The 27,870-nt window shown below is 44.7% G+C and overlaps 1 protein-coding gene across 1 annotated transcript in view; it reads left to right on the forward strand.

Moving 5' to 3' along the window:
* Positions 1 to 13,523, forward strand: part of PLCL1 (phospholipase C like 1 (inactive)) — a 200,848-nt gene extending 187,325 nt beyond the window's left edge. Inside the window, exon 6 of the mRNA XM_062002357.1 lies at positions 12,073 to 13,523. Coding sequence (XP_061858341.1) covers positions 12,073 to 12,255 — 183 coding nt within the window. The 3' untranslated portion in view covers positions 12,256 to 13,523. The remainder of the gene's footprint in view (positions 1 to 12,072) is intronic.
* Positions 13,524 to 27,870: the final 14,347 nt, after the last annotated feature.

Here is a 27,870-nt window from a genome sequence, read left to right on the forward strand (position 1 = left end):
AGGGACACCAGGGTACTGATTTGTACGCGGCAAGAACATTAAGAAAGGAACGCTTTGTACATTGTTTTTTTGCCAGCTTTTGCTTATTGTTAAATCTGAATTGTGCTGTTCTCTGGGAGCTGTAAACTGGTGCTAGCCTGAAGGATTACATTTGAATGTAAGCTTTGGTGTATGCCAAGAGGTTTAACATCTCCTAAAAATTACCTTGGTGGTATATTTTGAGCTCTTTACAGCTACTGTCAGGGGATCGCATACATACCTTTTCCCAGCCCTTATAAATGATGGGAAGTTGATTGTCCCTCCTATTATGTGAATGATGTACAAAAGCTCTCTGCCTGGGGGGCAAGGGGGTCTAACTGAAGCTAATTCCAGGGTGTGGGGGGTAGAATGGGTTGGGAGTGAAGCTTTGGAGCCTGTTGCTCCATAGAAACTTCCTTTTCTGCCGTTGCTGTGATGGTTGTTGGGTTTTCCTTGGCACTGTGGCTTCAGTCAAATCCTATAATGTACTTTATAACCAAGTGATACCTGGCCCTTGTGCTTTGCTGAAGGTAGGGGTTAGCATGTCTCCATGAATGCTAAAGTTTCCCCTTCTCCCTCCTAAGCATAGATAGGAATCCTCTCTCCACGTGTCAGGATGTGCATAAGGCAGTTGCTATCCAGGAACTTTGACTTCTGCACTTGGTGAGTACAATCTAGCAGGGAGGTGTGTGCTGGCGTGACTCCCTGTTTCATTGTGCTCATCCAGCTTCCATGATTGTCTCTTGACACTGAAGTTAGAAAATGTTCACCCATGCCACTAACATTCTGGGCAGCTGTGGTTAAAGTAGTAAATCACTGTTTAACTCAATGGTGGTGTTGGTTAATTACTGTAGTCTTGAACCACCAGCAGTGGAGGACTGTGGAATAGACTTCTGTGTCAACACATGTGACTATTGGCAACACAGATCTGCGGGGAGGACTTGGACAGTTAGTTGAAAGCCACAAACTGCGCTAAACAGACGTTGTAGCTGTTCAGTGAATCCAGGTATTTTGCAGTTATTTTTCCCCTGTAATCCTGGTAGATCCTGTAAGCCCTGTTACAAAAATCTTTATCAAATAATCAGTCTCATAGAATCATAGAATCACAGAAACACAGAAGGGTAGGGGTTGGAAGGGACCTTTAGAGATCATCTAGTCCAACCTCCCGCTAAAGTAGATTCACCTAGATCAAGTCACACAGGAACACATCCAGGTGGGTTCTGGAAACCTCCAAGGAAGGAGACTGCACACCCGCACCGGGCAACCTGTGCCAGGGCTCCCTCACTGTCACAGTGAAATAGTTTTTGCTTATGTTTAAATGGAATTTTTTGTGTTCCAGCTTCATCCCATTATCCCTTGTCCTATCACTAGATACAATAGAAAAAAAGGAAGCCCCAACCTCCTGACACCCACCATTTAGATATTTGTAAATATTAATGAGATCCCCCTCAGTCTCCTCTTCTCTAGACTAAACAGCCCCAGTTACCACAGCCTGTCCTCATAAGGAAGATGTTCCAGTCCCCTGATCATCTTGGTGGCCCTGCGCTGGACTCTCTCCAGAAGTTCCCTGTCCCTCTTGAGCTGAGGAGCCCAGAACTGGACACAGGACTCCAGATGAGGCCTCACCAGGGCAGAGGAGAGGGGGAGCAGAACCTCCCTCAACCTGCTGCCCTCACTCTTCTTGATGCATCCCAGGATGTCATTGGCTTTCTTGGCTATGAGGGCACATTGCTGGCTCATGTTCAGTTTATTATCAGCGGGACTCCCAGGTCTCTCTGCAGAGCTGTTCTCCAGTAGGTCAATCCCCAGCCTGTGCTGGTGCATGAGGTTGTTCCTTCCCAGCTGCAGGACTCTGCACTTGTCCTTGTTGAATCTCATGAGGTTCCTCTCTGCCCTGTTCCTCTCTCCTGTTCCTCTCAAGCCAATTGAGATCCTGCTGAATGGCAGCACAGCCTTCTGGGGAATCAGCCAGTCCTCCCAGTTATCAGGGAACTTGCTGAGAGTACCCTCGGTCCCTTCATCCAGGTCGTTGATGAAGATGTTGAACAAGACTGGCCCCAAGACTGGTTCCCTCTGTGGAACTCCACTGGCTACAGGCCTCCAACTCAATTCTGTGCCATTGATCACCACCCTCTGGACTCTGTCATTCAGCCAGTTCTTGATCCATCTCACCATCCACTCATCCAAGCTACACTGAAGTCCTCTGCTGTCCAGACCACCCTACTATCCTTGCTGGACTGGGCTTCCCAAGGGCCGGCCTTCGCTGTAATGACTGAAGCAAAGAACGCATTCAGTAGTTCGGCCTTCTCTGCATCCTCTGTCACCAGGGCACCCTCTGTGTTGAGCAGCGGGCCCACATTCCTCCTCATCTTCCTTTTGCTGCTGATATGTCTGAAAAACCACTTTTTATGGTTTAGAAAGCCAACATTAGTTTATTGCAGCGCTGGGTGCATGGGGCTCTCTACCTATTATGCGCACTGAGAAAAAAAGATCAATCCTAATATACATCAAAGAAAATGAATTTTCATATTGTTTCCAAGAATTACCTGCCTCCCTAACACATATGCAACATGAGGTGATGTTTAACATGATTTGAGTGGAGAGCTGAGGAACACAGTCATATATGTTTAGCAGGTACCTCTTAGCTCATTGCCACACTTATGAGTAAAAATACTTATGGTAAATACTTATGGTAAAACCTTAGTATTGGTTTTACAGTTAATGAGACAAATGTCTCACTCGGGGCACTGTGGGCCTTGCTGAAACTGTTTTGAAGTTGTTTATCTTGCTTGATCCCATGATTTATAACTATAACAGAACTGTCTTGCCTTCATAAATCTCCCCTAGGCTGCTTCTCATGCTGATCTTGCAGGCTTTAACCTCCCACAACAGATAAGTGGGCACTGGCACTTTTAACCCTTCTCATACAGTTCTCACATCATTCATCCCGTTACTATGGTCACACAATTTGCAAATCATATAGTTGCTAAGAAATTAGTGTTTGTGCCAGGCAGTTACTCAGAGACAAGGAGAGTGTAAGGAGCTGTGCACAGAAGCAAGTACTGCACGAGCATGCTCTGTTACCTGTCCAGAAACACTGCAGTTACTGGTGTAATTTCATGTCATCTTAGATTATTTCAGTTAGCATTAAGCACAACTGCAAGTGTTTTTTTAAGCTGTTGTCTTAAGCAGTAGTCTAAGGAGAGCACGTGTCTGTGCCACATCTCCTGTAACACCCCCTCAAAAAACCCGTCAAAACCAGCAAAGGTGCCTGCTGTCTTCAGTCAAAACAGAACCAGGTTACAAGTGGTCAGTAAACCCTTTCCAGGTTCTGAAGGAACTTAGGGGACATTTGACTGTTAACACTTGCAATTAAGGACAAGATGTTAAGTGGGTGGCTGTGTGTCAGCACGGAGGGCATGAGGAAGGTGGGGGGTGCCAACTATTCCCAGACAAGCATTTTGCAGGGGTTGCTTTGCACAGGTGTTTCTAGCTGCAAAACACCTTTTGTCAGCTGTTTCCTGCAGCTGGTCCCTGTACTCAGAAAAGTGAAATGCAAGGAAATTCTGCTCTTTCTGCCTCGTTTTTCTTTATCTTGTTTTGTTTTTCTGGGACTCTGGACTTTATAGAAGTTACGAGCTGATACATGTGAGGAATGGGGTTTTGTAACTGAAGAAAGATTAAGAAGTAAATACCTGGACATACAGCTTTGATTTGGTTCTCATGACTGTGTACCAAAAATAAATAGTGCCCCAATTTCTTCAGTGATGTGGAGTTTTCTTAGTGTTGATTGTGTACTCCTGGGTTTCCAGCCAACCCTTTGGTTTCAAATTTATCACCAGAAAAAAGGCATTGTCCTAGTGAGGAGGGGTTGTCAGAGGCCATATATTTGTGTCTGTGCTTGCAAACTGTCTGCTAGATGTAGTGGCTGGGAAACACAAAAGCAGCTGAACTGCTCAGTACATGGCTAACATCAAATTAATGACATTACTTCTGAAGGCAAATTCTTGCTGCAACACAGTTACAGGTAGTCAATGTTCACATTGATTGCTTTTGACAGCCTGATATAAGGTAATTTAATTTAAACACCCAGATGAGAGAGAAGCATTTTTTTAAAATGAAAAAAACCCAGACCACTCTTTTTATACGTAAAATGCCTGATTGAAGGAATAGATTAGTAGCCATACAGTGCAATTGATCTGCAAGGGACCATGCATTTCAGTGGAGAGCTCTGTTTAAAGATCAGTATGGAATGCTACAGCATGAGTGCTTTTGCCACTTCAGTATTCAAGCAAATGCTTCACATCATTTCCTTCTCTGGCTTTGGTCTAGGTCCAGTAGGGTTTGGAAGGGCACCTGACTGTGTTTCAGAGAGCAAGCTGGTTGTGTATGTCCTTTGCCTTTATTTTGTTAGGCAAATCCTGTAGAGAATTACAAATACAGAATCTCTTTCCCAAGTTGCTATGGCTGCATAAGATAGTGATATGCTCCTGCTGGCAAGGCCAGCAGCCAGAATCAGGTTTGCTTCTTTGCTAATTGCATGACTGGGTTAGAGGTTCTCCTTGTATGTTGGAAGTGTTTTGTTCATTTCCACCTCCCAGGCTGCTCTGTAGGTCTGCATTTGGCTGTGGCACACAATTTGGGAATATACAAGTGGTGGGCTGACAGTTTCGTAATACACTGGGGAGCCTTACCTGATGTGGTGCTGAGGGGCCAGTGTCTTGGTATCCAGCACAGCCATTTAGATTTTAACTGCACCTTTCCAGCAGCTGGAAAAGAGGTGAAAAATGCCACAAGTGCATCCCCAATGCTCACATCACTGCCTTGTGCTGTGAGGTTGATTGCTTGGCTGTGCAATGAGCTGTCACTAGCCTCCTAGAAAAACTAACCAAGTTAATGCAGAACATCTCTGTAGATCCCTGTTTAATCATGCTCTCCCATGCAGACCTCTGGAGTGAGACCCAAAGGGCAAGTGAAAGCAGTTTAAAAGTTTTGGGGTGCAATTATGAACAACTGGCAGATTGATTTAGTTTGGTAATGTAAATATAAGTAGTTAAAATCGAATGGAACTGGTTTCCAGGCAACCTAGATTCTGTTCTTAACATACCACATTTGCAATTTCAGCATCAGGCGCCATTCCTGGCTCCTTCCATAACTGCCTGCAGTCACAAAACCATTGGATGTGTTAACAGAATAGTCCGGCTTGTGGCCACAATAAGTGATTACACTAGAGCCATGAGTGAGGTTGAGATTTGATCTGCATTACAAGTTAAGGCCAGTCTGAATCCTATTTTATTTTGTTTGTTTTTTATTCTGTTGATTGTCATGTATTTATTCATTTTTATTAACCTCTTCTGCATTCTTTTGCTGTGGTATATGAACACCTGCTATGGTTGGATAGATTTGTGTAACTTTGAGAACTGGGATAATGTATCACGGCAAGCCAGAGCCAAAGAGGCTCTGTGGAGGGCCTGTAATGCAGATCCCTGCCCGTATTCCGTTGAACTGCTGAAAGCTCCTTCTGTTTTGGTACCGGGAGCTCCTGGCAGGTTGCTTTGGTGTTACTATGTAAATTTTACCAACCACCTGGAATAATGCTGGGGCTGTTCTCTCACTCTTGCAGCTGGCTGCAGCGGAAAAGAGACTGTGCCTTGTAAACGGTATTTGCAGACATCATTACCCCTTGGCTTGTTACCCAGCAGTTGTCCTTAAGCTAGGTAGTTGCTAATGGGATGCTGCTGGATGGCACATGTCACCCCTAGGGCTATGTGTCTTGGCAAGTTGGTGAGTGCAGGTGTGGTTTCATTTCCAAGGCTTGTGCAGTTTTCAGGTACAAACAGGATTTTTTTTTTTTTCCCCAGCATAAAACAGTTGAGAAAGACAGTGCAGCTAAGGCCAGTTCTGTGCTCCCAGTGCTTTGCCTGGGAAAATGAACTTCTTTCTGCTTTCAGCTCCCTGTGTAATGAAAGACAGGTAGCAGAGCCTGGAGACGGTATTCATATGTCTGGCTCATGTCATAAACAAAGGATGAAATGAGGAGTAATCTGAGTTAGATACAGAAATACCAGCAGATTGTTACTGTTAACAGTCTTCCTCCTTTCTGTCTTCTTCCTCTTTCTGCTGTCCAATGTGTCCCAGGTGCTAGCTATGATGCTTTGAGCAGATCAGCCCTAGAGCTTCTGGCCTTGTTGCTTTGCAGAACCTCTCATTCCATTTTAATACTCATCTAAAAACTTGTGTTCACCCTGTTTTTATCATTTAAGCTTGTGTCAAAGCTGCATACAACAATCTATTCTACAATAATTTCTCTTTTCTGCTCTTCCTTACAGAGATTTAACACCTCATATAATGGTGACCACCCTTCCATGGGTGGATATTTTCTTTTTCATACTTCTCAGATCTGTTCTATATGTGATATAATTGATTCTCAGCTCTGGTTCCTTCTTGCAAATTTTTGCTAGACCCAGCTTTGGGAAATGGGAGTGAAGTTCATGGCTATCAGTAACATGGTGATATACCAAAATGAGGTGCTCAGTTTGATGCCTGAAATGACTAGCAAATATTGAGAAAGGTGGTAATGTGGGCCCCAGTGAGGACTCAGTCAGATAGCCTGGTTTACTCAGTGGCTCAGCTGTTGCTGGTTTCAGCCAGGTAGAAAGAAACTCTTCTGTTCGATTCAGAATTGGATATTTGGGAAGCTACCTGCAAAACCCAGAGCTTAAGTGATACACCAGTAACACAAGGAGTGCCATTTAAGTGTCATCTTTTATATTTGTAGCCTTTTTATTTTCCTAACAGAAAGTTAATTTCTCCTATTCAAGGCTTTAAAATGAAATGGCAAATAACATTTGGCCCCTGCTTTTCCTGTGGAGTAACTCATCTTTGTAGTCTTTTATTTTTTCAGTGTATGAGAAGTGATTGTATGCTTTGTGTACAGTCATTTTTCATGATGATGTGTTTTATAATCTCTATCACAGAGACTAAAGCAAAGCTTTTGACAAACTGTATGCATTAATAATGAAAAGGATGGGGTTTTAAAGTTTGCATTGGTACAGAAATACTCTGTTTTTGGAGTACTCTGTTCTCAAATGTGGAAATTATCAAATTTATATCGATTGTTCCCACATTTAACTTTGAAGGAGGCATGGAAAAATATCTACTTTTTTAATAAGTTTAACAAAACAGTCTAATAATTGCATTAACAATTTCCTCCTCAGGATTACATTTTCAAATCCATATGAAGTAATTTAATTATGCACCTCCTTATTAATATCAAACACAATTTAAGTCCCACTATGACACTTTGAAAAATGCATTCCTTGTGGTAAATGCCACCTCCACACAGAATATATCAATATCACAGCAGCTTGCCAGTATTTCTGCTTTCTGAGTCCCTTGACACAAACTATTGGTGCTGTTACCTTACCCGTGTTACCTCTGAAATATGGAGGAACACAATGGTTGTGGTTATTTTATTTGACTGTGTCTTTTTCAGTCGACTGCTGGTAGCCACTGACAGCCTCTGGAGACTTTACTTTGTGATTAAATAATAATGTAAGAACTTGTTTCTTTGAGAAAAGGTTAAAAATAACAGTAATATCATGAGTGTGTTGCGGTCTCTGTTATTTACTGTTTGTTTACTCATCCCTTGAAGAGCAGAGAGGAAAGCTCTCATAATGTGCTGTCAGAGAATCTGTCCGCCAGGAGATAAGCAACTGTCTGCTTTACAAAGCAGCAGATTACAAACTGGCCTTTGCAGCCACTGTTTCAGCCTCCCTGAAAACATGGAATTTGAATGCCAGGAAGGCTCTATTTCTCAACATGGGGTTTCCCCCTTTGCCAGTAGTAAAACAAGGTGCTCACATGGAGCCTCTGTCAGTGCAGAAGCACTTCTGCATGGCGAGAGGGTGGCCTTGACGTCAATTGTTGGCTTTGATGTCCTGCCTGCATGATGGCCAGAGTCCCCAGTACTATGCCCAGAACTAGCAGGACATCAGGATCTATGTGTGGCAGGGTGTTTCCCAGAAAGGAACAGAAATTGTGAATATTAATGTACATATGTGTTTCCTTGTATTTATGTGAAAACACACATGCAAAAGAAGAAGAAATAATAAATATTGTGGACCTGAACACAATACAGTGCCACTTATCTAACCCACCTTCTCCTCTCATTTCCACAGTCTCAGAGTCTGAGTTGTTGTTGGATATAATGAGCTATTATCTTGACTCATAAAAACTTCGGAGTTTGATTTGGCAAAAAGATTAAATAATAAAAAACAACATGCAAAATTTGTCCCATCTGTGGCCATTTCCAGTGTCTGTCTAGAACTACTTATGCTTCTTAAGGCCTTTCCTGGGTTGTCACTGAAACTGAACTGTATGTAAAGCCATGTCAGATTATCCCTGTTTTCTAAGCAGTATTAACTTGCCGAGGTAAAGGCTTATAATCTTACAGTTGCTTGACAAGCTGCATTGTTTGTACTGTAATGTTAATTTGTGCTGATTCTCTGTGGTTAGTCATAGTTAGGTACAGGAAACCTGACATTTATTGTTCCCTAACTCTAAATGAAAATGTGCCCTGTGATCACTTTTTTGAGTAGAACATTCAATTAATCTCTTCTGTCTTAATTTAGTGTCCTACCAAATGCTGAGCTTAACCTTATAAGTATTTGTTTTCAGGAAGGCTGATGATATCAATAGCAGAAGAGAGACAGGTGGATAGATGCTGAAGTGGTCTGTCACGATCTCTCATCTGGAAGAGCGATGCTTTGTAAGGGCAAAGAATGTTTTTCTGTGCACAAGGATGATCACAATAACATTTATGAAGTCATTGTTTCAGTGCAATCATACTTCTAAAGTTTGCTCCAGCCTCTATCCAGTATTTAGTTTGTTAAGGTGTTGACACCATTTTGCTGACATTTTTCTTAAGTGGATTATGCTCACAGCAAGTTTTTCAAAGCAAACAGATTGCTTTTCAAACAGAGAATACCCACAGATTATTTTTTTATGGTGTCTCTAGAATTATGACAGCTCTGTCAGAGGGGGCTGGTTTGTCTTAAATTTTTTTAAGACAGATGATTCAAAATCATTTTTGCTCCTTCAGCTTGCTCAAAGGAACCAGCTGTTTAAAAATAAAAAAATTACAAGGAGACTAAGACATAAATCAATTGGTCTGTACATGAATGGAATTGCACTATTTTGATAAGTCCATTTCTGTTTTTAGATCACTTTAAAATAAGAATGTCTTCAAAATATTGGAAGTGTACTCAGAAGGAGTGTTTTTCTTCTTGGAACCCAAAGACATGTTGTGCATTGCCTCAGATGAAATCTGTAATCTGAATTGCCTGGTTACTTAAATGTGAAATCAGAATATGCATAAGGGAGAGCGGGTGGCTCAGCACCCTCAGATGGGATATGAAGTCCCTTGGCTTCTGGGGACTTCAGATACAAGTCTTGGCAGAGCGGCTTCAGGCTGTTGTCCTCCAAGCAAGGATGTAACAAATCCCAAGTAGCTTCCCTTAAATGAGTGCTTCAGAGTGTCTCTAGGCAAAGACACAGTTTGTGAGTCTCCCTGAGAAACATTTCTGTGCTTTGCCCTCACCTTGAGAACAGAGAAGATAGGAATAAGGTGACATAGACTCAGATGAAGCTTGTTTTGTGTCTATCTTGTGCTGCTGCATGATGGGAAATCCTCCTCTGTGCATGGTATATGTGAGTATTCCCACTTCCCCGGGAGACACCAGCCACACCAGCAGATGATAGGCTTCTAGAAGTCTTTCCCCAGACACCCCAAGCATGGGGACACCAGGTGCTTCAAGTTACTGGGCCTTCATCATCATCATTTGACCTCTCTGTTGCACTGACTTTCAGATTTTGGGCTTAGTTGTTCTTGGTACTGTAGGGATGTCTACTTTGAGCTGTTTCTTGTGCTAAGAGGATCTTTCTCTTCTTGTCTGTACAGCTCCAGGTTTTGACTTAAGGTTGCAAAGCATTGTCACACTGATTTTGTCTGCTCATTGCTGTCTTTGGTCCCATGTGCATGATAAGAAAAAGCAGCGGCCCCATTGCAGCCAAGTCTATTTCATCCTAAACCCAAAGGATTTAAAACTGCATTTGTGTATTGAAGAACTTACCACCCTTTTTGATAACACCAGCATGTGATTAATGATACTGCTGTTAGATCTCTCTGCTTATGCTGCAGTGCATTGTCCCTATCACTATGGCACCAGCATGGTTCCTGTGCCATTTGCAGACAGGGAGGGAGACTGGGTCATGCTGGCTGCTCCAGGCAGCCACGGTACTCCTGGACCCCTGCCTACTGCCTTTAGCCGTAAGCTTGACCTCTGTCCTAAAAGCAATATCATGGCCATGTGAAATATGTGCTGAGTACGTTATTCTTGTTTTGTTTTGTTTTGTTTTTTTCAAACCATGCCTGCTCGTTGGATCCCAAGTTATTTATCAGTGTATTCCCATAACTGTCATGCTGCCGAGATACAAATCTTTTCAAAACAGCTTCATAGCAAACAGCATAGTGCCTCTTGTACAGTCCCAGTGCTTTTTGTTATCCTCACATTGAGTTGGATTCCCAGCATCTGGGTGAGGATTTGCATTGTCCCACAGGGACAAATTCTTGTCTCCAGGAGATGAGGCAATCACGTTCTCAGGCGCGGGCTGCCATCCCCGGATGATGTGGTCTCCCATGTGGTGTTTACCAGTGCAGTAGGACTTGCAAGCCACCATTGTTTCTTCCTTGTGAACATTGTTTATGGTGGCTCAGGCAGTGCAAGTCTAGTGCCAGGCACTGGCAAAAAGGGAACTGTGCTCATTGGTGTAAGATAAATCCTTCCTCTTAGCTGTGGGAAAAGAAAGAGCAGAGAGATACTCCTGCTGCTGGAAGATGTGATATAACTCGTCCAACATGTCTGGTTTGTTTTGAAAACCAAAGGAGGGCTGATGATCGGTCACCCATCCAGTGTGCCCCCAGGTCCCACTGTAATATCTGTGGTCTCCTCTGAGACCCCTCAAAGCATCTGTGGTTCACAGGAGGTCAAGTCAGGCTGCTGGGATGCGAATGTGACGTTTCAGTCAGCAGAGGTATTCTTTCTGAATACGTGTATAACCAGCTGCAGTGAGTAGTATACTTTAAGCTGTACTTTGGGTGACATTAGAGAAGAGCAGCTCAAGTTCTTAATGATACTGAATTTTAACAACCAGATGCATCTCCTGGCTTTTATTTATTTGTATCCTCTAACACCAGAATCTTTTCGCTTCGCAGCACTTGTGATATCAATATTGCATAAATATTCATTTTGGCATTTCTGAGCACCAACTTCTTGATACAAATATCATGTAACACATTTTTCCTGAGAGCTACAAATTGTATTGACATCCTGTTACTCACCTCACCTTTACATGCTCGGAGTGATACAGAAGCAGGCCTTTGCTTATGGAGTCTCTTATTCCTATTTGGCTGCTCGAAGATCCCAAACAAAATGGTTCAGATGGATTCACTGTAGTGCTACAAGATATTGTGTTTCACACAGACATGCAAACTGGCTTGCCTCTGAAAAGGAGGGTCCAAGGTGGGGTAGAAAATCCGGGTGCAAGAAGGGGTGAGTAACCAGGATCTCATAGCTTGTAAAGGACACACAGCCATTACCATGTAGAAGCTGATGTCAGGGTGCAAGGATGGAGAACCTGGAGGGTTCACATCATTGCCCTGTCTCTGGCAGATCCTCACTGTTGACCGTGGAAGACGAAATGCTTTCCCTCATGAGATCCTTAAGGCCAGGTGCAAATTACCTCCCAAGGTAATGGACCTGGAAGTCAGGGGGAGTCTGATGTCTGTCTTGCTCACCCTGCTCACTGTGCTGGATGCTTCCTCACTGAGCTGGGTGCTGGGCTGCAGAAGGGCTTTCAATCCCTTCCCCAGAGGCAGAAGGGATTTGAGACAGCACCAAGCAATATGACAGAGACACAAAGCAGCCACTTTCGGTCCCAAGCAATATGTGTGATCCCTGACTCTCTCCTGTGTGTCTGTCTCTGCGTCCCCAGGGCCAAGGAGATCTCCTGAAGAATGCCAAGAATGAAGCCCTGGAGAACATGAAGCAGATCCAGCTGGCATGCCTGTCATGTGGACTAAGCAGAGCTGGAAGTGGGCACACGGACGCCAAGTCAAAACGGTGCCTGGAAGCAATACAGGAGAAGGATACTGGGGATGAGAATGGGAGGCTTTGAGGGGAGACAGAGCTGTTGCATTTGTCACAGATTTCAATAACTCTAAACTATTTTTTTAAAGCATTTAAAAATTCACACAGGAAGGCCCTCTACAGGGTGTTGATAGTATTAAAATCCTGACAATGTCAGTATTTTAATGCAGATAATTTATCTAAATTAAGCTTTGGTAGTGAGATTTCTAATGAAGCCAAGCTGTCTGTATGCAAGTGCGTGTGTGTGCACATGCAAATCTTGTAGATGCCCTTTCATGCATTACATTAGCCATTTGCTAATTTATTCCTTTGTCATCTTTGAATAGGCCTGTTCATTCAGAGGACCAAAACAAGTAGACAGTACTTGTATCAGTTTTGTGCTCCAGCTTTTATCATTTAACGTATAGGTTACATTATTGTTATGCTGTTTAAACAAACAAAATAGAAAAGATGCCACCAACAGCTGTTTTTTTTTGTGAGGCCATGACTGTAATGAACAATTCCAACCAAGTAACTGAGATATAAAATGGTCAGAGTTGCTGAGTAGATTGTGAATAGACTTGACTTGTGTATTTCACACAATTTTAGCCAACTGCTCTTCAGGATACATCCAGATAGCACATACTAACTTAAGAACTAGCTGGTTTCTTTCATTCCAGTCAATCTACCTTGTAGCTCTGCAAGACAGCTACAGTCTTTGCTGATAGGCATTAACTCGTGTAGTAACGAACATAGCTAGTCAGCCCTGTAGTTACAAGGAGAACTGTAAAAATCTTTTGATGGTCATGAGCTCTGAATGTGAGCTTCAGGCCTTTCTGAAACACCCAGTGGTGCTAGTATTGGAAGGAAGGTTTTACAATTTCACAAACTGTGAGCTTTACTGCAATAGGGGCAAGAGGTCAGGTCTTGCTTGCTGCCTTCTGCTTAGATGCTGAAGTCAGTTGGGTGAAGCAAGCAGGATCTGGTCTAACGTTGTTGTGGTTAAAAATCATGCTGTGCTAGAAGTTTGAAGCAAAGCTGCAAAACAGCTACAGATGTAGTGTGGAGAAACAGCTTGGGAAAAAAACAAGGGTACCAGCATTCTTGTGCAGCAGTTAAAAATAACCTGACACGTCATATATTTAGGGTAGTGCAGAGAATTGGATGCTTCTTTGAGTTGCTTGTAGAAAGGAGACAGAGACTGTCATGGAGCAATGTATCCTCATCCCTCCCATTGTCCAGTTCACATATGCTCACAAAATTTATTTCAATTGTTTAAGTAGTGTGCTTGAGTGTAGTATTTGTGTTACCTTTAACAGGACTAAGTGTTTTATGGTTATAAAAAAGACTATATTTATTTAAAGCATTGCTTTTATTTTGAAAAGCTACTTTTTAAATTAATTTGATTAACAAATATGCTAATTTTCTGAACATAACAAAAAGTAATTGCTGAAAGTTTGACCTTTGGAGAATCTTATATAGCTATTGTGTTATTTTTGACTTCTTAATAACACTATTATGTTTGTGTTGCACATTACTGAGAGAGTAAAGCTATGAAACAACTTTGACCCATGTTTTTAAAGTGATTTGACACAGGAGGCAACTGGTGAAACTTGGTTAAAGGTGGGTAAGGTACTTGAGAGAAGGTCCTGCTCTAACAGGAACTGTGTTATTGCAAAGGTGTCTTAAATATCATTTCAGTAGAACTTGTCATACTTATTCAGATCCAGCCCTAAACCTTTTGTTTATCTCTCCATTAGAATATGAGTGTGTATTTCCTTGAGGTCTGGAAAGGGATGTCTTTTTTTGTTTCAGGCAAGGCATAAAGCCCAAATCAATGGTGCTTGTGTGCATTCATGTTTTGCCCTCCTGAGTTACCTTCCTGATTTCATCACAGGTTGTGTTTACACAAAAAGCAGCATTTAGTCTTCAGTATTTACAGTTAAGAAACTGTTAACCCAGCACCACCAGTTGTGATGGGTCAGCCTTCAGAAAATATCCATCTTTGAAGGGAAATGTTGCTTCAGGAAGGGCAAGTGGCTTGCCTCTTGGTGCTTCATTTAAACCTAGAAATAGTTTGATTTTCTCAATTTAAAAGGCTATCCTAATGTCTGTACAGGAACTGCTGGCAAAATACTTTCTAGCTCACAGAATCACAGAGCCACAAAATGGTAGAGTTTGGAAGGGACCTCTAGAGATCATCCAGTTCAACCCCCTGCTAAAGCAGGTTCACCTAGATTAGGTTCCACAGGAACATCTCCAGGTGCATTTTGAAAACCTTCAGAGAAGGAGACTCCACACCCTCCCTGGGCAGCCTGTGCCAGGGCTCCCTCCCTCTCACAGTAAGATTTTACCCATGTTCAAGTACTTCGTGTTTTCCAGCTTGTGCCCATTACCCCTTGTCCTGTCAATGCGCACTACAGAAAAAAGACTGAACCCCTCCTCTCACTGGCCACCCTTGAGTTATTTATAAGTGTTGATAAGTTCCTCTCTCACTGTTCTCCAGGCTAAACAGCTTCAGGTCTCACAGCCTTTCCTCATATAAGAGATATTGTAATCCTCTCATCATCTTGGTGACCCTCCTCTGGCCTGTATCCAGAAGTTCCCTGTCTCTTGAGCTGAGGAGCCCAAAACTAGACACAGGACTCCAGGTGAGGCCTCACCAGAGCAGAGTAGAGGCGGAGTAGAACCTCCCTTGACCTGCTGGCCACACTCTTCTTGATGCATCCCAGGGTGCCATTGGCCTTTGTGGCCATGAGGGCACATTGCTGGCTCATGTTCAGTTTGCTGTCCACCAGAACTCCCAAGTCCCTCTCTGCTAAGCTGCTCTCCAGCCGATCAGTCCCCAGCCTCTACTGGGGTGTGAGTTTGTGAGTTGGACCCAGAGCTGGCTCAATGACAGAGCTCAGAGAGTGGTGATCAGCAGCACAGTTGAATTGGAGGCCTGTGGCCAGTGGGGTTCCACAGGGATTGGTGCTGGGGCCAGTCTTGTTCAACATCTTCATCAATGACCTGGATGAGGGGACTGAGTGTACCCTCAGCAAGTTGGCTGATGACACCAAACTGGGAGGACTGGCCGATTTACCAGAAGGCTGTGCTGCCATTCAGCGGGATCTCGACTGGCTTGAGAGGAGCAGAGAGGAACCTCATGAGATTCAACAAGGACAAGTGCAGAGTCCTGCACCTATTCCCTCTTTGATGTGATAAACTGATGAACATAAAGCAACACAGAGAAAGGCTTGCTTTCTGTGCTTACATGAGAAGGGGTACCACATAGCTCTCACTTTAGATGTATTTGCAGAGCCAGAAGGCAGTGGCTGGAAATCCTGTAGAATACACAGACATACCTTTTGTGCCATGTTTAGCATTCATGTTGTGTTCTTTGCCAAGGTCATGCTGCATGGCTTTCTATGCCAAAATACAGGGAGTAGAAAACCTCACACACGCTGGATTGCCCCAGGCAGCTGTGGCTGCTCCTTGCACTGGCACCCACAGCCCTGCAGCTGGAGCAGCTCCAGTCTCCCTCCTGTACCAAGAGAAGGCCAACAGCAAAAGCCATCTCACTTTTCTCTGTGTCTCTTTGAAGTCACTGGGAGTGCAAGTGGATGATAAAACAACAGTCAGCATAACAAAAACTCAACCTGAAAGAAGAGCACATAGAAGAATTATATCTGGCATCAGCAGCAACAACACACAGGAGACTGACTGACTGCCTGGCCTTTCGGGAAGCGTTTTATGACATGGCTGACTTCTTGCACACCACAATGCCACCACAACATTCTCTGGGACTTGTGCTGGTAGGATTTGCCTTATGTCCCACCTGAATGGGTGGATATTATCTATATCACTTCTGGGGAAGAGATATCAGGAAAGGGTTACAGGTATTTGCAGTTGTTTACAGTGTGCTTTAGCAATTAGAAATCAGAGAAGCTGTCAGGGACTGTTGTAGGGAGATGTCTGCCAGAGGGAGTATAGTAGTGAATCTACCTGGGTTCCAGCTCTGCTACTGTGCCCTACATTGTTATAGTATTTATTTTCCTTATGTCATTCCTTCATCTTTAAGATAAGGCTCATGATGTTTTCCTTCCCAGGCACAAGTTAGGTTACACATTGCTGGTGGTCTCAGGACGACATTCAGGATCTGTGTTTGGGCTGTCCTGTAACACCAGTGTCTGCCAACTCCTTCCACCGCCAGTGAGCACAGGTGAGCCAGCATGTGTGAGGAGGGCTGACCCACAGCCTGCTCCCATCTCCTGGGGCATCAAGTTCCTCCAGTGCTCAGGGGTACGTTGTCCACATGCATGTGTGTCTGAGCCCTACCATTCCTCAAGCGTGGCAGAGGGGCAGCCACCTCAAAGGTGTTAAGTTCCTATAGATTTTCCAAGCAAAGACAGGGTAGGTGGCTCAGAGAGGCCCTGCAGCACCTTCCCTGGGGCAAGAGGCTGCAGCGTGACCTCAACATGTGTGTTAGGGACTGGGGCCCACAAAGGAAAGGTGGGCTCAGACTTTTCACATGGATTTTGCTTATGTACACAAAAGAATTCAGCCGTGAGGCACCAGAAGATGCTGAAATTATCTCGCTGTTCACAGACCTGAATAGTCCTAAATCAGCAGGAATAGCCTTTACCAATTTTCACATGTTGGCATGACCATCAGGACTGACTCCTTCCCCCTCCCTCTCCTGAGCTCAGCACAAGTTAAAGTACTATGTTGCTTTGCTGCTTTCTGTATCATTTTCCATGAATTTTATTCCCTGTTTTTAAAGGGATAACACAGTTTCCCAGTGCAAATAATGTGAGAGTTTTGCATATTCTACCTTCTGAGATTCATCTCCCAGAAATGGTTATCAGATAATTGCATGCACAGAGAGAGATTTCCTGTGTAATAATCCATCTCTTCATCTGTCTATTCAGACTAAAACATTAGGTTGTAGCCTCCTTGGCCTTTGTCCTACTGCTATAGCAATAAACAGCAATAAACTCCAGAAGCTTCACAAAATAAAATGGTGAGGGAGTCACAGGAACAATCTCTTCTTGCCTCCACCACTTGCTGTGGAACTGAGCGTGATGGCCCCGGCTCATATTGCAGCAGCGGTAAATGTTGTATTCATTCAATAAATCTGAGATTTACTTGTAAAGTGCAGTGCTTAGCAGAGCAAAGGTGACCATGAAGGACACAAATGTCTGCGCACAGTGAGAGTGCATTTGGGAGCAGAGCAAACACCACACTCCCAAACGCCTTCCCTTGTCAGCCCCTCTCACCTCCCTGAGAAAGCATGAAAATCCAAAGGTTTCCATAACATTGAACCTGTGAAATTGTCTCCAAATTGTCACAGCAAGGACAAGGTAATGTGTTTCCCCAGGCAGCTGGTAAGTAGTGCCGGGATGCGTTTCCCAGGTCTGAAGGGTGAGTGCTGTTTGAGGCTGTTCTGGCACGGTGTCTTCATATTGCCTTTGCACAGACTCAGGCTGAGCAGTCTTGCATTTGCTTTCCATAGCAGGTTCCTGAAAAAACTGTTTCCTTTTAAAATTAATGTTGAGGAATATGTGAGTTCAGTAACTGAGATGTGATCAACCAGGCCAGAAACACGATGCAAGCACTGTCCCACCAGCTGTTCCTCTGCAACAGAATACTATCTGAACATGCCCCTGATCGAATGTACCATGGTTTAAATGAGGGGTTTGTACTGCTTTTGATGATTTGAAACCGTTGATGAATAAATTGCTTTTGCAGAAAATATTCACAGGGTAATTTCAAGGAAATGTGCAGGAATTGAAACCTTCTCAGACAACACATGAGCAGGAGGCAGTCAGTGTTATATTTGACACCTGATTGCTATACACAGTCCACACCACAGTACTCTGGAAACTGTAAGGAAAGTGTGATTGCAAAGGCAAGTTTGAGCTTTTGGTGGTACTAGAAATATTTGCCCCGTTAAACTGCACAGGAGGGACTCATTCATTTATTAAGGCAGGACTAGAGTAAGGTTGGGAAGCAAGTGTGATACTCGAGGCCAAAAGTAAGTGAGCATGGAGAGAAGGTGGCATGTTGGCATGTTGTGTATGGAGGGGGAGATGCTGGTTGTAGGGATTTGTGTGGGTGAGTGCTGGCCAAGAGCCTCCAGCATGAGCCATCACCCTCTCTGCAGTGGCAGTGAAGGGTTCTTTGGGCAGGTTGGTAACTGGTGGGGTTAGTTTCCACCAGCAGTTGCTCAGACCTCAGTGAGGGCTGTGGGCATGCTGGATGTGACGACTGGTCCGTGTATTGCTGTGGCTGTGGGAGAAAACCTCATGGGATGAGTGAGTCTGTGGCCATGGCCCCAGGACCTTGCCAGAATTCACACCGTTGGAGCCCACCTGGAGCTGGGCAGGTTTGTGGTGGCTGGGACCGCAGCACTGGTGTCACTGGATATGAGCAGCTTGTCACTGTGGCCTGGTGGATAGGAGAGCTGTTCAACATAGTGTCTAGCTGCAGGTGTCAGTAGGTTTAAGTGACATCTGATTAAGCCACCTCATTTGACTTTGGCATGCAAAATCATAGAATTGCTGTGCTTCACTGATGTAATGTGCCACCAAAAGCATTGTAGTTATTTCTTCTTGCAGTAAGGTATCAGGTGTTATTTTTTGTAAGACAAAACTTGATGATCTTTTTTGACCCAGAAGTGTTAGTCCTCAAAGTCAGACTGACTAAGTGCCTATAGTTCATCTTTGATCTCTGAAGTGAATTCAATCAAGAATTAAGAATATAGGAAGAGATTGAATATGCCAGATGAAGCATTCATTTCAGATAGCAGCTGAAAATGCAGCTAAATAAGATACTAGGTATGTGGGGTGTATATGAGATTAGAAGTAGACAAAGACCAGTAGTAATCTGGCTTTTCCAGAAAGACATATGAGGAGAATGGAGGAACACAGATGAATTATTTGTGTGCTTCCTCAGATAGGGTCTGGTGGACCAGCTACACATAATACAACTAGAAATGAGATACAAATGATGGTTCAGACAGCAGGAGCTGCTACGATTATTTATGATGCTGATGGATGGAGAAGGGTACTGTCAGCAGAGCACAATGGGAGTTCACAGCCTGGTGGTTGCAGCATCAGTGTGCCGAGTGCAGGGGAGAGGGCAAGTGGCACTGTGGCTTCCTCGTGCTCAAAGCAAACAGCCTAAAGTACCCATCGCTGCTGCGCTTTGTAGCTGGGCTCTCCCAGAGTGAGAGATGAGGAAGCAGAATGTGCTGGAGAGGTAGAAACACATTATGAAAGAGCATATTGACACTGGCAAGTCCACTGGTGTACCGTCCTTCCTATCTTTGTCACCAGGATTCACGGGCCCCAACTCAGCTGTGCTTGGCTGGTTTGCAGCGGTCTTCGCATGCAAGGGGTTTCCAAAGGATTTTAGTGGTTTGTGCAATCATTTTGTGCAAGACCAGTGGGCACCCAGCCCAGGGCCTCAGGGAGGTTTCTCTGAGATATGTGGGCCTGCCCTAGACTGGTGGCAGCTTGCTGTGGCGCTGCTTGCCCAGACACCACATGTGTAGGCCAGTTTTGGGGATATCAGACCAACTGCAGCATGAGTGGGCTTGGCTCCCACCAAAGCCTAACTGTAATTTCACCTGTTATGCTACAGCTACTTTTCACCTATATCTTGTCTGTAAGTGGCCAGGCACCCATACAAACCAACCTGTTGATTCCTCCTGAGGCCCATCCCATCCTTCTGGTGCTCACTGCCTTGCCAAGGCAAGCAGTATGCTGTCCCAACTCCTGAGCGAGAAGATGGCAGTACCATTTCAGGACTGGCATTAGACCGTGGTTTGGAAACAGAGTTATTCTGAGGTGTTGGATATGTTGAGATTGGCTCCATTGTGTTTGAGTTTAGCTGGGACTTGCTGCAGGATGTGTCCCTTACAGCAAACAGAAGCTGATCCCGTGTGTTCTGGAAAGCCTGCTGTGGTATTCAGGGTATAAGTGAAGGCAGGATATGTGTGAGTGACTACCTGCAATCCAGCAGGCTGGGGGAATCAGCAAACCCAGGTGTATCTATTTGTGAGTCAGGAGCTGTGAAAAATTCCAATGTTGCTGTGCTCTGGCCCTCTCCAGTATTTTGGTCCTGTGCCATATCAGTTGTTTTGTAAAGGAAAGCTTTTCTCTGGGCCGAGGCCATCTGCAGAGCTCAGCTCCTGGGGCAGCATGGCAGGGAGAGCCCTCCAGGAGCAGCACTTTTGTCTCATCTGCACTGTGACAGAGGTGTTACCTTGAGCTATTTGTCAGCCAACCGGGAACAATCTGTTGACACAGCTGACCTCTTTGCTGATATGGAAAACAACACATAGACTTGCATCTAAATTGTTTGCCATTTGATACTTGCATGTCTCCTCGTGGCCTGCTTGGCCCTGCCACTGGATGCTTTGAAAAACATTGTGACTTTTATTTTGGTGCTGTTCTCCCACCACAGGATGTGTTAGAAGAGCTGCAATTGAGTGGTACTACCAAGAGCAATGTTTCTGCTCATGCTAGGATGTGTCAGTTCCACAGAAGAGATGTTTAAATTTTTTTTGGTTACTGATTGTAACTTGGTATTTCCTAGTAAGGTGAATACAGTAAACCTGCAGCCATGATTCATGGAATTGTCTCTACCAGGTCTTGAGGAGATGTGTTATGGGAAAACTGACACCATGGTCTGTCACGCTGTCTTTGTGTATAGAGGCTGTTGCCAGGGAATTTTTTGTTGTTGTTGATACTTAAAGGTCATAATTAACATTGAATGAACACAAATGTCCACAGGAAAAATGTTTCTACCAGGCATCAAATTAAGGACAGATGAAAGTGTGGAGTCAGATGACAGCATTAATGAAGACAGAATGGCACCAGTTTTGATTCCTCACATTATTTACATGAATTGGAAGTGAAAATTGACTAAATATAGTTAATTTAGTAACAATGTGCATGGGAAAGGACCTTACACCTGGTGGGGAATTTTTATTGGGTAGCCTTACGTGCTGAAACCTTTGGATCCCAACTATCCAGCAAGAAAAAAACAGCTGATGTGTTCCTAGTACCTGAGGCAGCAGGTATGCAGTAAGACTTGCCTTTTCCTAGAAGGCAAGTGAAACACAGGTGATGCTCTGAGCCATATCCCAGAGAGGCTTGGTGTGACAGTCCCTCTGTAGGACCTTCCAACCACTGAGAGCTCCTCATGAGAGGCCCAAGGGGTTCCCACTTGGAGAAGCTGAACAACTAGCAGCATCTCAGCCTGATGGGGAGGCCAGGCTGGGCTCCTGGGAACAGCTTGGACACTGCCTGTAGCAGCTCCTCTGCGGCTGCCAACCATCTTCTGCAAGGCAGATTTTCCTGGGCAGTTGAAATCTATTGTCAATGCTGAAATAGGCATTTTTTAGGCAGCAATTTGTCACACCTGTTTTAGGATTTACTTATAACAGTGCTGCTTTGTGTTGTTTTGTGCAAGTATTTACAGTAGAAAACTTTGGAAAGAAACCAAGCCTCTATGTGCACCATAGACAGCTAGCTGTGATGGCTCATCACAGGGTGTACACTTGTACAGGGACAAGTGCTATATCTCTTCGGTCAGTTTTTGCATTCTTTGACCAAGAAAATCCAAGAAAGATGATGCTGGGGTTGTGGGGATTCAGGTTATCCTGTAAAGACATATTGGCTGCTGCTGCTGTTGTTTGCTGAGAACAGTTTTGTGACACTAAGTGGTTTGAAGCTTTACATCTGCAAAAAATGAGGAAAAAGGATGATTTTCAGCTCCACAGACTTTATGCTCACTGCTTCAGGCATCAGGGTATGCAGTGGACTATGGCAAGCACCATGGGGTGACCAGGCAAAAAAGTCTCCTGTAGCCCATGCCAGTCGCAAGCAGAGCAGCATTTCTGGCAGGAGCAAAGCCACGGAGAGGAAACGAAGACCTGTCAGGAAGGTAAAGCACTGCATCTTGTTTTGTTTGGTACTAACATTGCAACCTGACCTGATGGGAACACAAAGATAATCTTCAGGGGACTGAAGCCAGTACAAAGATGGTGGTGTGAAATTTGGAAGGTCAGCATCAAGGATCCTAGGGTGTGTTTGCTGTCCCTGAATAATGGATTTCAGTTCCCTCAGTGAGGGGACGTCACGATAGCACATCACCAATCCTCTAATTCCTCCTTGCACTGAAAACAGTTGCACCTTCTCCTGGGAAAGGCAAATTGATTGTAGGGAGTTCAAAGAATGAAAACTGAGCAGGTGGCTTTCTAGATGATATACTTTCCTTGGCAAGAGCTATTTCTCTGAGCAATGTGCCTGCTTGCAAGAGAGAAAAAAACAGAGAGGAAGCACTGTAATTCCCCAGGATGGGAGTGGTAGTGGCTGGAGAGTGGAGGCTCTGCAGAGTAAAGCTGAAAGGATGAATCTGTTTAACTGTACATCCCATTAAAATGGGCAACTGGACAGAAAATTGCCTCTAATGGCATCCAGAACATCTGAGATGTCAGGCAGGGATTTAGTGCCTCTGCCTGTGTGGCTTTTCCAGAGAGGCTCAGAGCAAAGCACAGCCATGGCTCTGCCCCCCCCATGGCAAACGGCAGCCCTGTATGTGGGCAGAGCACTGGGGCACTGGGCCTGGTACACAGCCTGCTCAGCGCTGTGTGGGCATAGGAGGGCTGCGAGGATGCAGGGTGCTGGGGAGGAAGGTCTACAAGCTCTGGCCTCACCCTGTATTTTAGCTAGTGAGAGTCCTCCTCTTAGAGAGGGCACCTCAGTCCTATGAGGTCCCTGCTGAGTGGTTGGTTTGTGCCAGATGGCAGGGAAGCAAGCCATGGCATCACCATTTTGAAGAGATTTGTCCTCTTTTCCTTGAAGAGCTCCCATGGGACTCCTTGAATTCCAGGGCTGGGATTGTCATTATTTGAATGCTCTTGCAGCCTGCAATATTTCTGCTTCCCATTCCGTTGGGTAAGGTGATGTGCCTTCACCGGGCATGCAAGGGACACTGAGACAGTAAGCACAGGGCATCAGCTAATGGGGACCCAAGGTCTGTGGCAGAGCAGGGAAACAAACTTCTCCCTGGGAATGCAATGCAGTGCTCACCTTCCCTATGCAGGCTGCGACTTCCTGTCCTCTGGGAAGCACTAAGTCCAAGGAAAAATTTTAATTGGAGGGCTAAGCTTTTCTTTAAGACAGATGAGATACATATGATGAGGGATAAAGGTAATGAATGCCATCAGTCTGTCTTTTGAATGTAGGCTGTTTTGTAAGTGATTGAACAGAAATTGAAAGAGTTTAAGCAGGCACAAAATTAGCCAAAATTCATGAAGATTTCTGTCTGGTAGCCCAAATCTAATGCCGTTCAGCTAATAATCCTTTCAGGTCAATGAATCTTCTTGTAATAAAGAAAAAAATACAGGTTATATAAGAGAGTTTAAGGGTTTCACTTGTCATGTGAGAGGGATTTAGAGCTGTTCCCAGCACTTCAACTACTTCAAACATATAAGGGAGCGCCTATACTGTCCTCCCAGAGGAAGCCACAAAGACATCTTCTCCTGTGCTATGCTAATGCTCATGGAGAGTTACCCAAAATGCTCCAGTTACAGAGTTTCACTTGTCCCTTTCATCTGAGCCCATCATTTAGGTCAAGAGACCACAGGTACCTTTTTTCCCCAGATTTTTTTCTGCCTGTAGTACCTGATCTGCATAGCATGAGCACAGGCTGCAATTCAGCAAAACTGATGGGAGCCAAGCAACCCCTTTTGCTTCAATGAAACTACCTGTGTATCACACTGATGGTGAGAGTTTTGTTCTGAAGGGGAGCACAGAAAACCAAGGTTTCCTGCAACTGAAGCACTTCTCTCTCCCACTACACCTAGGACATCCTCACAGGGGGCTCTGTATTGGCAAGGGTGTACTGTGAGCTGGGCTACACTGGCCATGTTCACACCTTGACGTGGGCTGAGAGGTCTCCATGCTGTGCCCAGCTCAGGATGTGCAGCACAGTCCTTGCTATGAGGCTGCATCTCACCATCCCTTCTGGTTTTGTTTATCCACCTTTTCCCGGCTCAGCGTTTTCAATGGTTTTTTGAGCAAACAAACTTTTTCTGGCAACACTGATGCAAGGCTCATCCTCAGCTTTTTCTCTTGGCCAGGACAAGCCAAGTTCTCCCCAAGGAGCCCCATGGTTTTTGCTGCTGCTGCGCCCAGATTCGCTGCCTTGTTTCTGGCTTTACTGGTGAAAGGTTCCCACTGGATTATGAGCCCCAGCTGAGCAAACCGATGATGAGAAAGTTTCCAATGAGTGTGTCAGGTCTCTTCAGAGGGCTTCTCCATCTCCACTTGCATTTGTCTTGGCTTGAAGAGCAAAAGGCACTTTCAGCCTCTTCTGTGTTATTACTAACTTCAGGTACTGCAGTGCACCTGCTAACTGGGTTAAAAATCCTTTTCAATGCTGTATGAAAGGGGAAAACAAAGCTTTTTCAGTAACAGCTTCAGGTGCTGCAGCAGGACAGATGCGTTGTTTAGGAAACAATTACCTCAAAGTCTCTGCAGTGCTAGTCTGTCCTTTTTGTGGGATATTGTGCTAAAACTGCTCCCTTGGGCTATGCAGCGTAAGCAGAGAGGCTGTGCCTAACCTTACAGGCAGGGCCAGCGTGCCTCAGAAAATGATGAAGGCTTTTCCTCTAATGCTTGGGGTACCCCTGAATGCATGTACGTGGGAGACCAATTATGAGCTGCCATAGCTGCATTTAAGCGTTGTCACGCTGAGGCTTGAGAATGTCAAGTCATGTGTGAGGTTCCATGTGTGAGCCTGGGGAGGAACCACAGAGCAGCTTTCATGATCATTTCCCCCTTCCCGGGGGGAGGAAGTGGGACAAAGCCTGATGCTATGTGGACATTTGGTTCATGGAAAAGAGGCTTGTTTCAGTGTAGACCCCCAGCTGACTTTGCTTGACTGAGGCAAGAAAGTCTTTTCTACAGAGCATACACATCATTTTATCATGTAGGCATTTACTGGGACCGTTTCTCTGTTCATCCTACACGCAGGATCAAATTCACCTGTTTCCAAGAGCTGAGCTAATGCTGCAAGTGTTCCTGCCCCACAGCATCCATGAGGCAAAGCCTTCATTTAAACCTCAGCGAGGGCTATTTATGTTAAAGTGTCAGATGTTATGTTTGTGAAGGGCTATGGTGTGAACATGAGCAACTACTCACCTTGTAGGTTGTAACTTGGTTGTCTGTCTGTATCCCAAGAAAAAAAAAACTGAATTCAGTTTCCTAGTGGTTGAATGGCATTAAAACTATGTGGATAGCTAAGATGGCCTATACTTGAAGGTTAATTAAAATCAACCTCATTAAGGCTAAAGTAGTTATGCATGGGAGTACCCCTGACAGCGCTTCATATAGTTTTAACAAATTTAACTTAAATTCAGGCCTTTAGTTAATGGAAACTACATTTCTTGTTTGACAAGCATTGAGCGGGAGAACTACCAGTGGATGTGGGGCAGCTCCCAGCAGATTAACACATGGCTGCTGCTCAGCAAAGTTCGAGAACAGGACAGTTAAGCAAAAAGTCCTGAGGCTAAAAAAAAAAACCCCACCCCAGTCAGTAAGGCCATGTTTTGCCATTATAAACCCTTGTGTTTTGACTGAGCCATATGGCAGCAGTTCCTTTCACAGCTCCTCCCCAGGCACAGGTGATGCCAATCTCCCACTTGTAAATTGGCCAGTACAGTGATAAATCGGATGGCAAGAGGAGCTGTAGCGGATTATTGCACAGTTACTCTCCAGTAGTCAATGTGGTTCTGTGCTTTCGTTACTTTTGTCTTGCTCCAAAGAAGAGAGATATGTAGAGGTGCTGGCTGGTGGTTGAGGCTCTCTGTATTCACCATCTTTCCTGTTGCCTTCTTGTGGAGGAGCTGAGGAGACCTTGCCTGAGCCTGGAACTCCCAGAAGGGCAGTACGTCTCTCTTGTGGAAGGGCAAAGGCTGAGGAGGCTGTGGCAACAAGGACACAGACTGGGTACCTACGCCAACCCATGATCATGTCCAGTGATGTGGCTACCTGGGCCTTTCCATCTCTTCTATCACTAAGGTAAGGACAGTATCTCTCATGTCTATATCAGGTGAACCTGGCCACTTCCCATGGGCTCCGAGGAAAAGCTTTTCTTGTCCTCATCTTGGAGGGAGTTTGGAAGTAGTATAAACGTATCTCAGCCTGGGAAGCCTCACTCCAGTGAGGAAGCACGTCAGTCTGGAGTTTCTGGGTTTTGTGAATTGTCCATCCTGGAGTAAGTCTCTCGCCCACTGCTGAGCTGGCAGCCTGTCCTCTGCATGAGCAGATGAGAGATCTTCTGTGTTAAGCAAATGCCCTCCTAGCTTGGAAGGACCTGTGCTGTTAATTTTTCTTCTTGACAATGCTTCTGCACTTGTGTTTTCTTCTTAGTCACATAGTTCAGTGGTGCAAACCACTTTGTTGCTGTAAGTGAAACTCAGGCAAGCTAGAGAGCACATACCAAATACATAGGTTTTAAAGTGAGCTATTTCTGCAAAGAAAAGTCCCAAGGAATCACCTTCTACTGTCTCAAATTATGAAGGCATGTAAATGATTGCTGACTAACAGGGGAGAGGAGTTTGGACATGGCCTCCTGGATGCCTGGAGCAAGCACAGTATGTTTCTGTTTGGCAGGGGGAATAACTTCTTGTATTGAGACTGTGTGAGATGCAATGAGTGAATTTTTCACCTTGTCTTCCATTGCACATACTGAAGCCTTCCTGGATGAGGGAAAGCTGAACAAATGTGACTACTTTGAATCAAAGCTGCCTTTTGTTGTAGTCTGATGCAAACATGAAACAAACTGTACAGCTTTGGCACGTCTCAGCCTACTGCTTTCCAGTATTTATTTTACCTGGTTTTCAGATAGATCAATATAACTTATTCCTACCCATTTGGCATCTTTATCTGGGCTTAATATTCATCTGTGGCTTTAGTAAAATGAATATTTCAGATTTTAAATTATGTATGCACTGCAACACTGCTGGCGTCTCAGTCTTAAGACCGTTGTTCAGTTGTGAGTCTCTCACTTCTTTTGTGTCCCCCAGAAAATGATGGGGTCCTCTTGCTGGCCTGGCAGAGATCAATGCCTGGGTGTAGCAGAGTGTGTACTGCAGGGTGTACCTAAGGAGGCTAGTGGAGCTGCGCTTGTGCTGGGAGCTCAAGAGCCTACTCCTTGGACGCCAGCAGTGAGCCCTTCGCTTTCCCACTTCATCAGCAGTGGGCTGTTCTGCTCCTCTCCCACCTCTGGCTTTCCCTTTTTTGTGGATTTCTCTCTGCTAAATGGTGTTTTGGTTTGTTTTTTTTTTTAGTTTCCCATAATTTCTGCGTTTTATTCTCTCCTCTCCCTTTCTTCCCTCGTCCTCTAGTGACCATGGTGCAGTTCCCTGGCAGTTGCTATAGAGATAAAAGCCTTATCTCTACCTGTGCTTTCCTCTCCTCCTGTGAAAGGCTCTCCTGCCCCTCTGTAGCTTGTCTGTCTGAACAAGCTGCATCATCACAAATGTGCCAGCACACCCTACTCCTGAGCCATTATATTGTACTGCAGGCTCCCACTAATTTGCTCTGGTTCATGCACAGTAGTGCAGGGCACTCGGTCTCCAAGTAGCCCCATGACATGACTG

The sequence above is a fragment of the Colius striatus genome, chromosome 9, assembly GCF_028858725.1.
Source record: "Colius striatus isolate bColStr4 chromosome 9, bColStr4.1.hap1, whole genome shotgun sequence".
Classification (NCBI taxonomy): domain Eukaryota; kingdom Metazoa; phylum Chordata; class Aves; order Coliiformes; family Coliidae; genus Colius; species Colius striatus.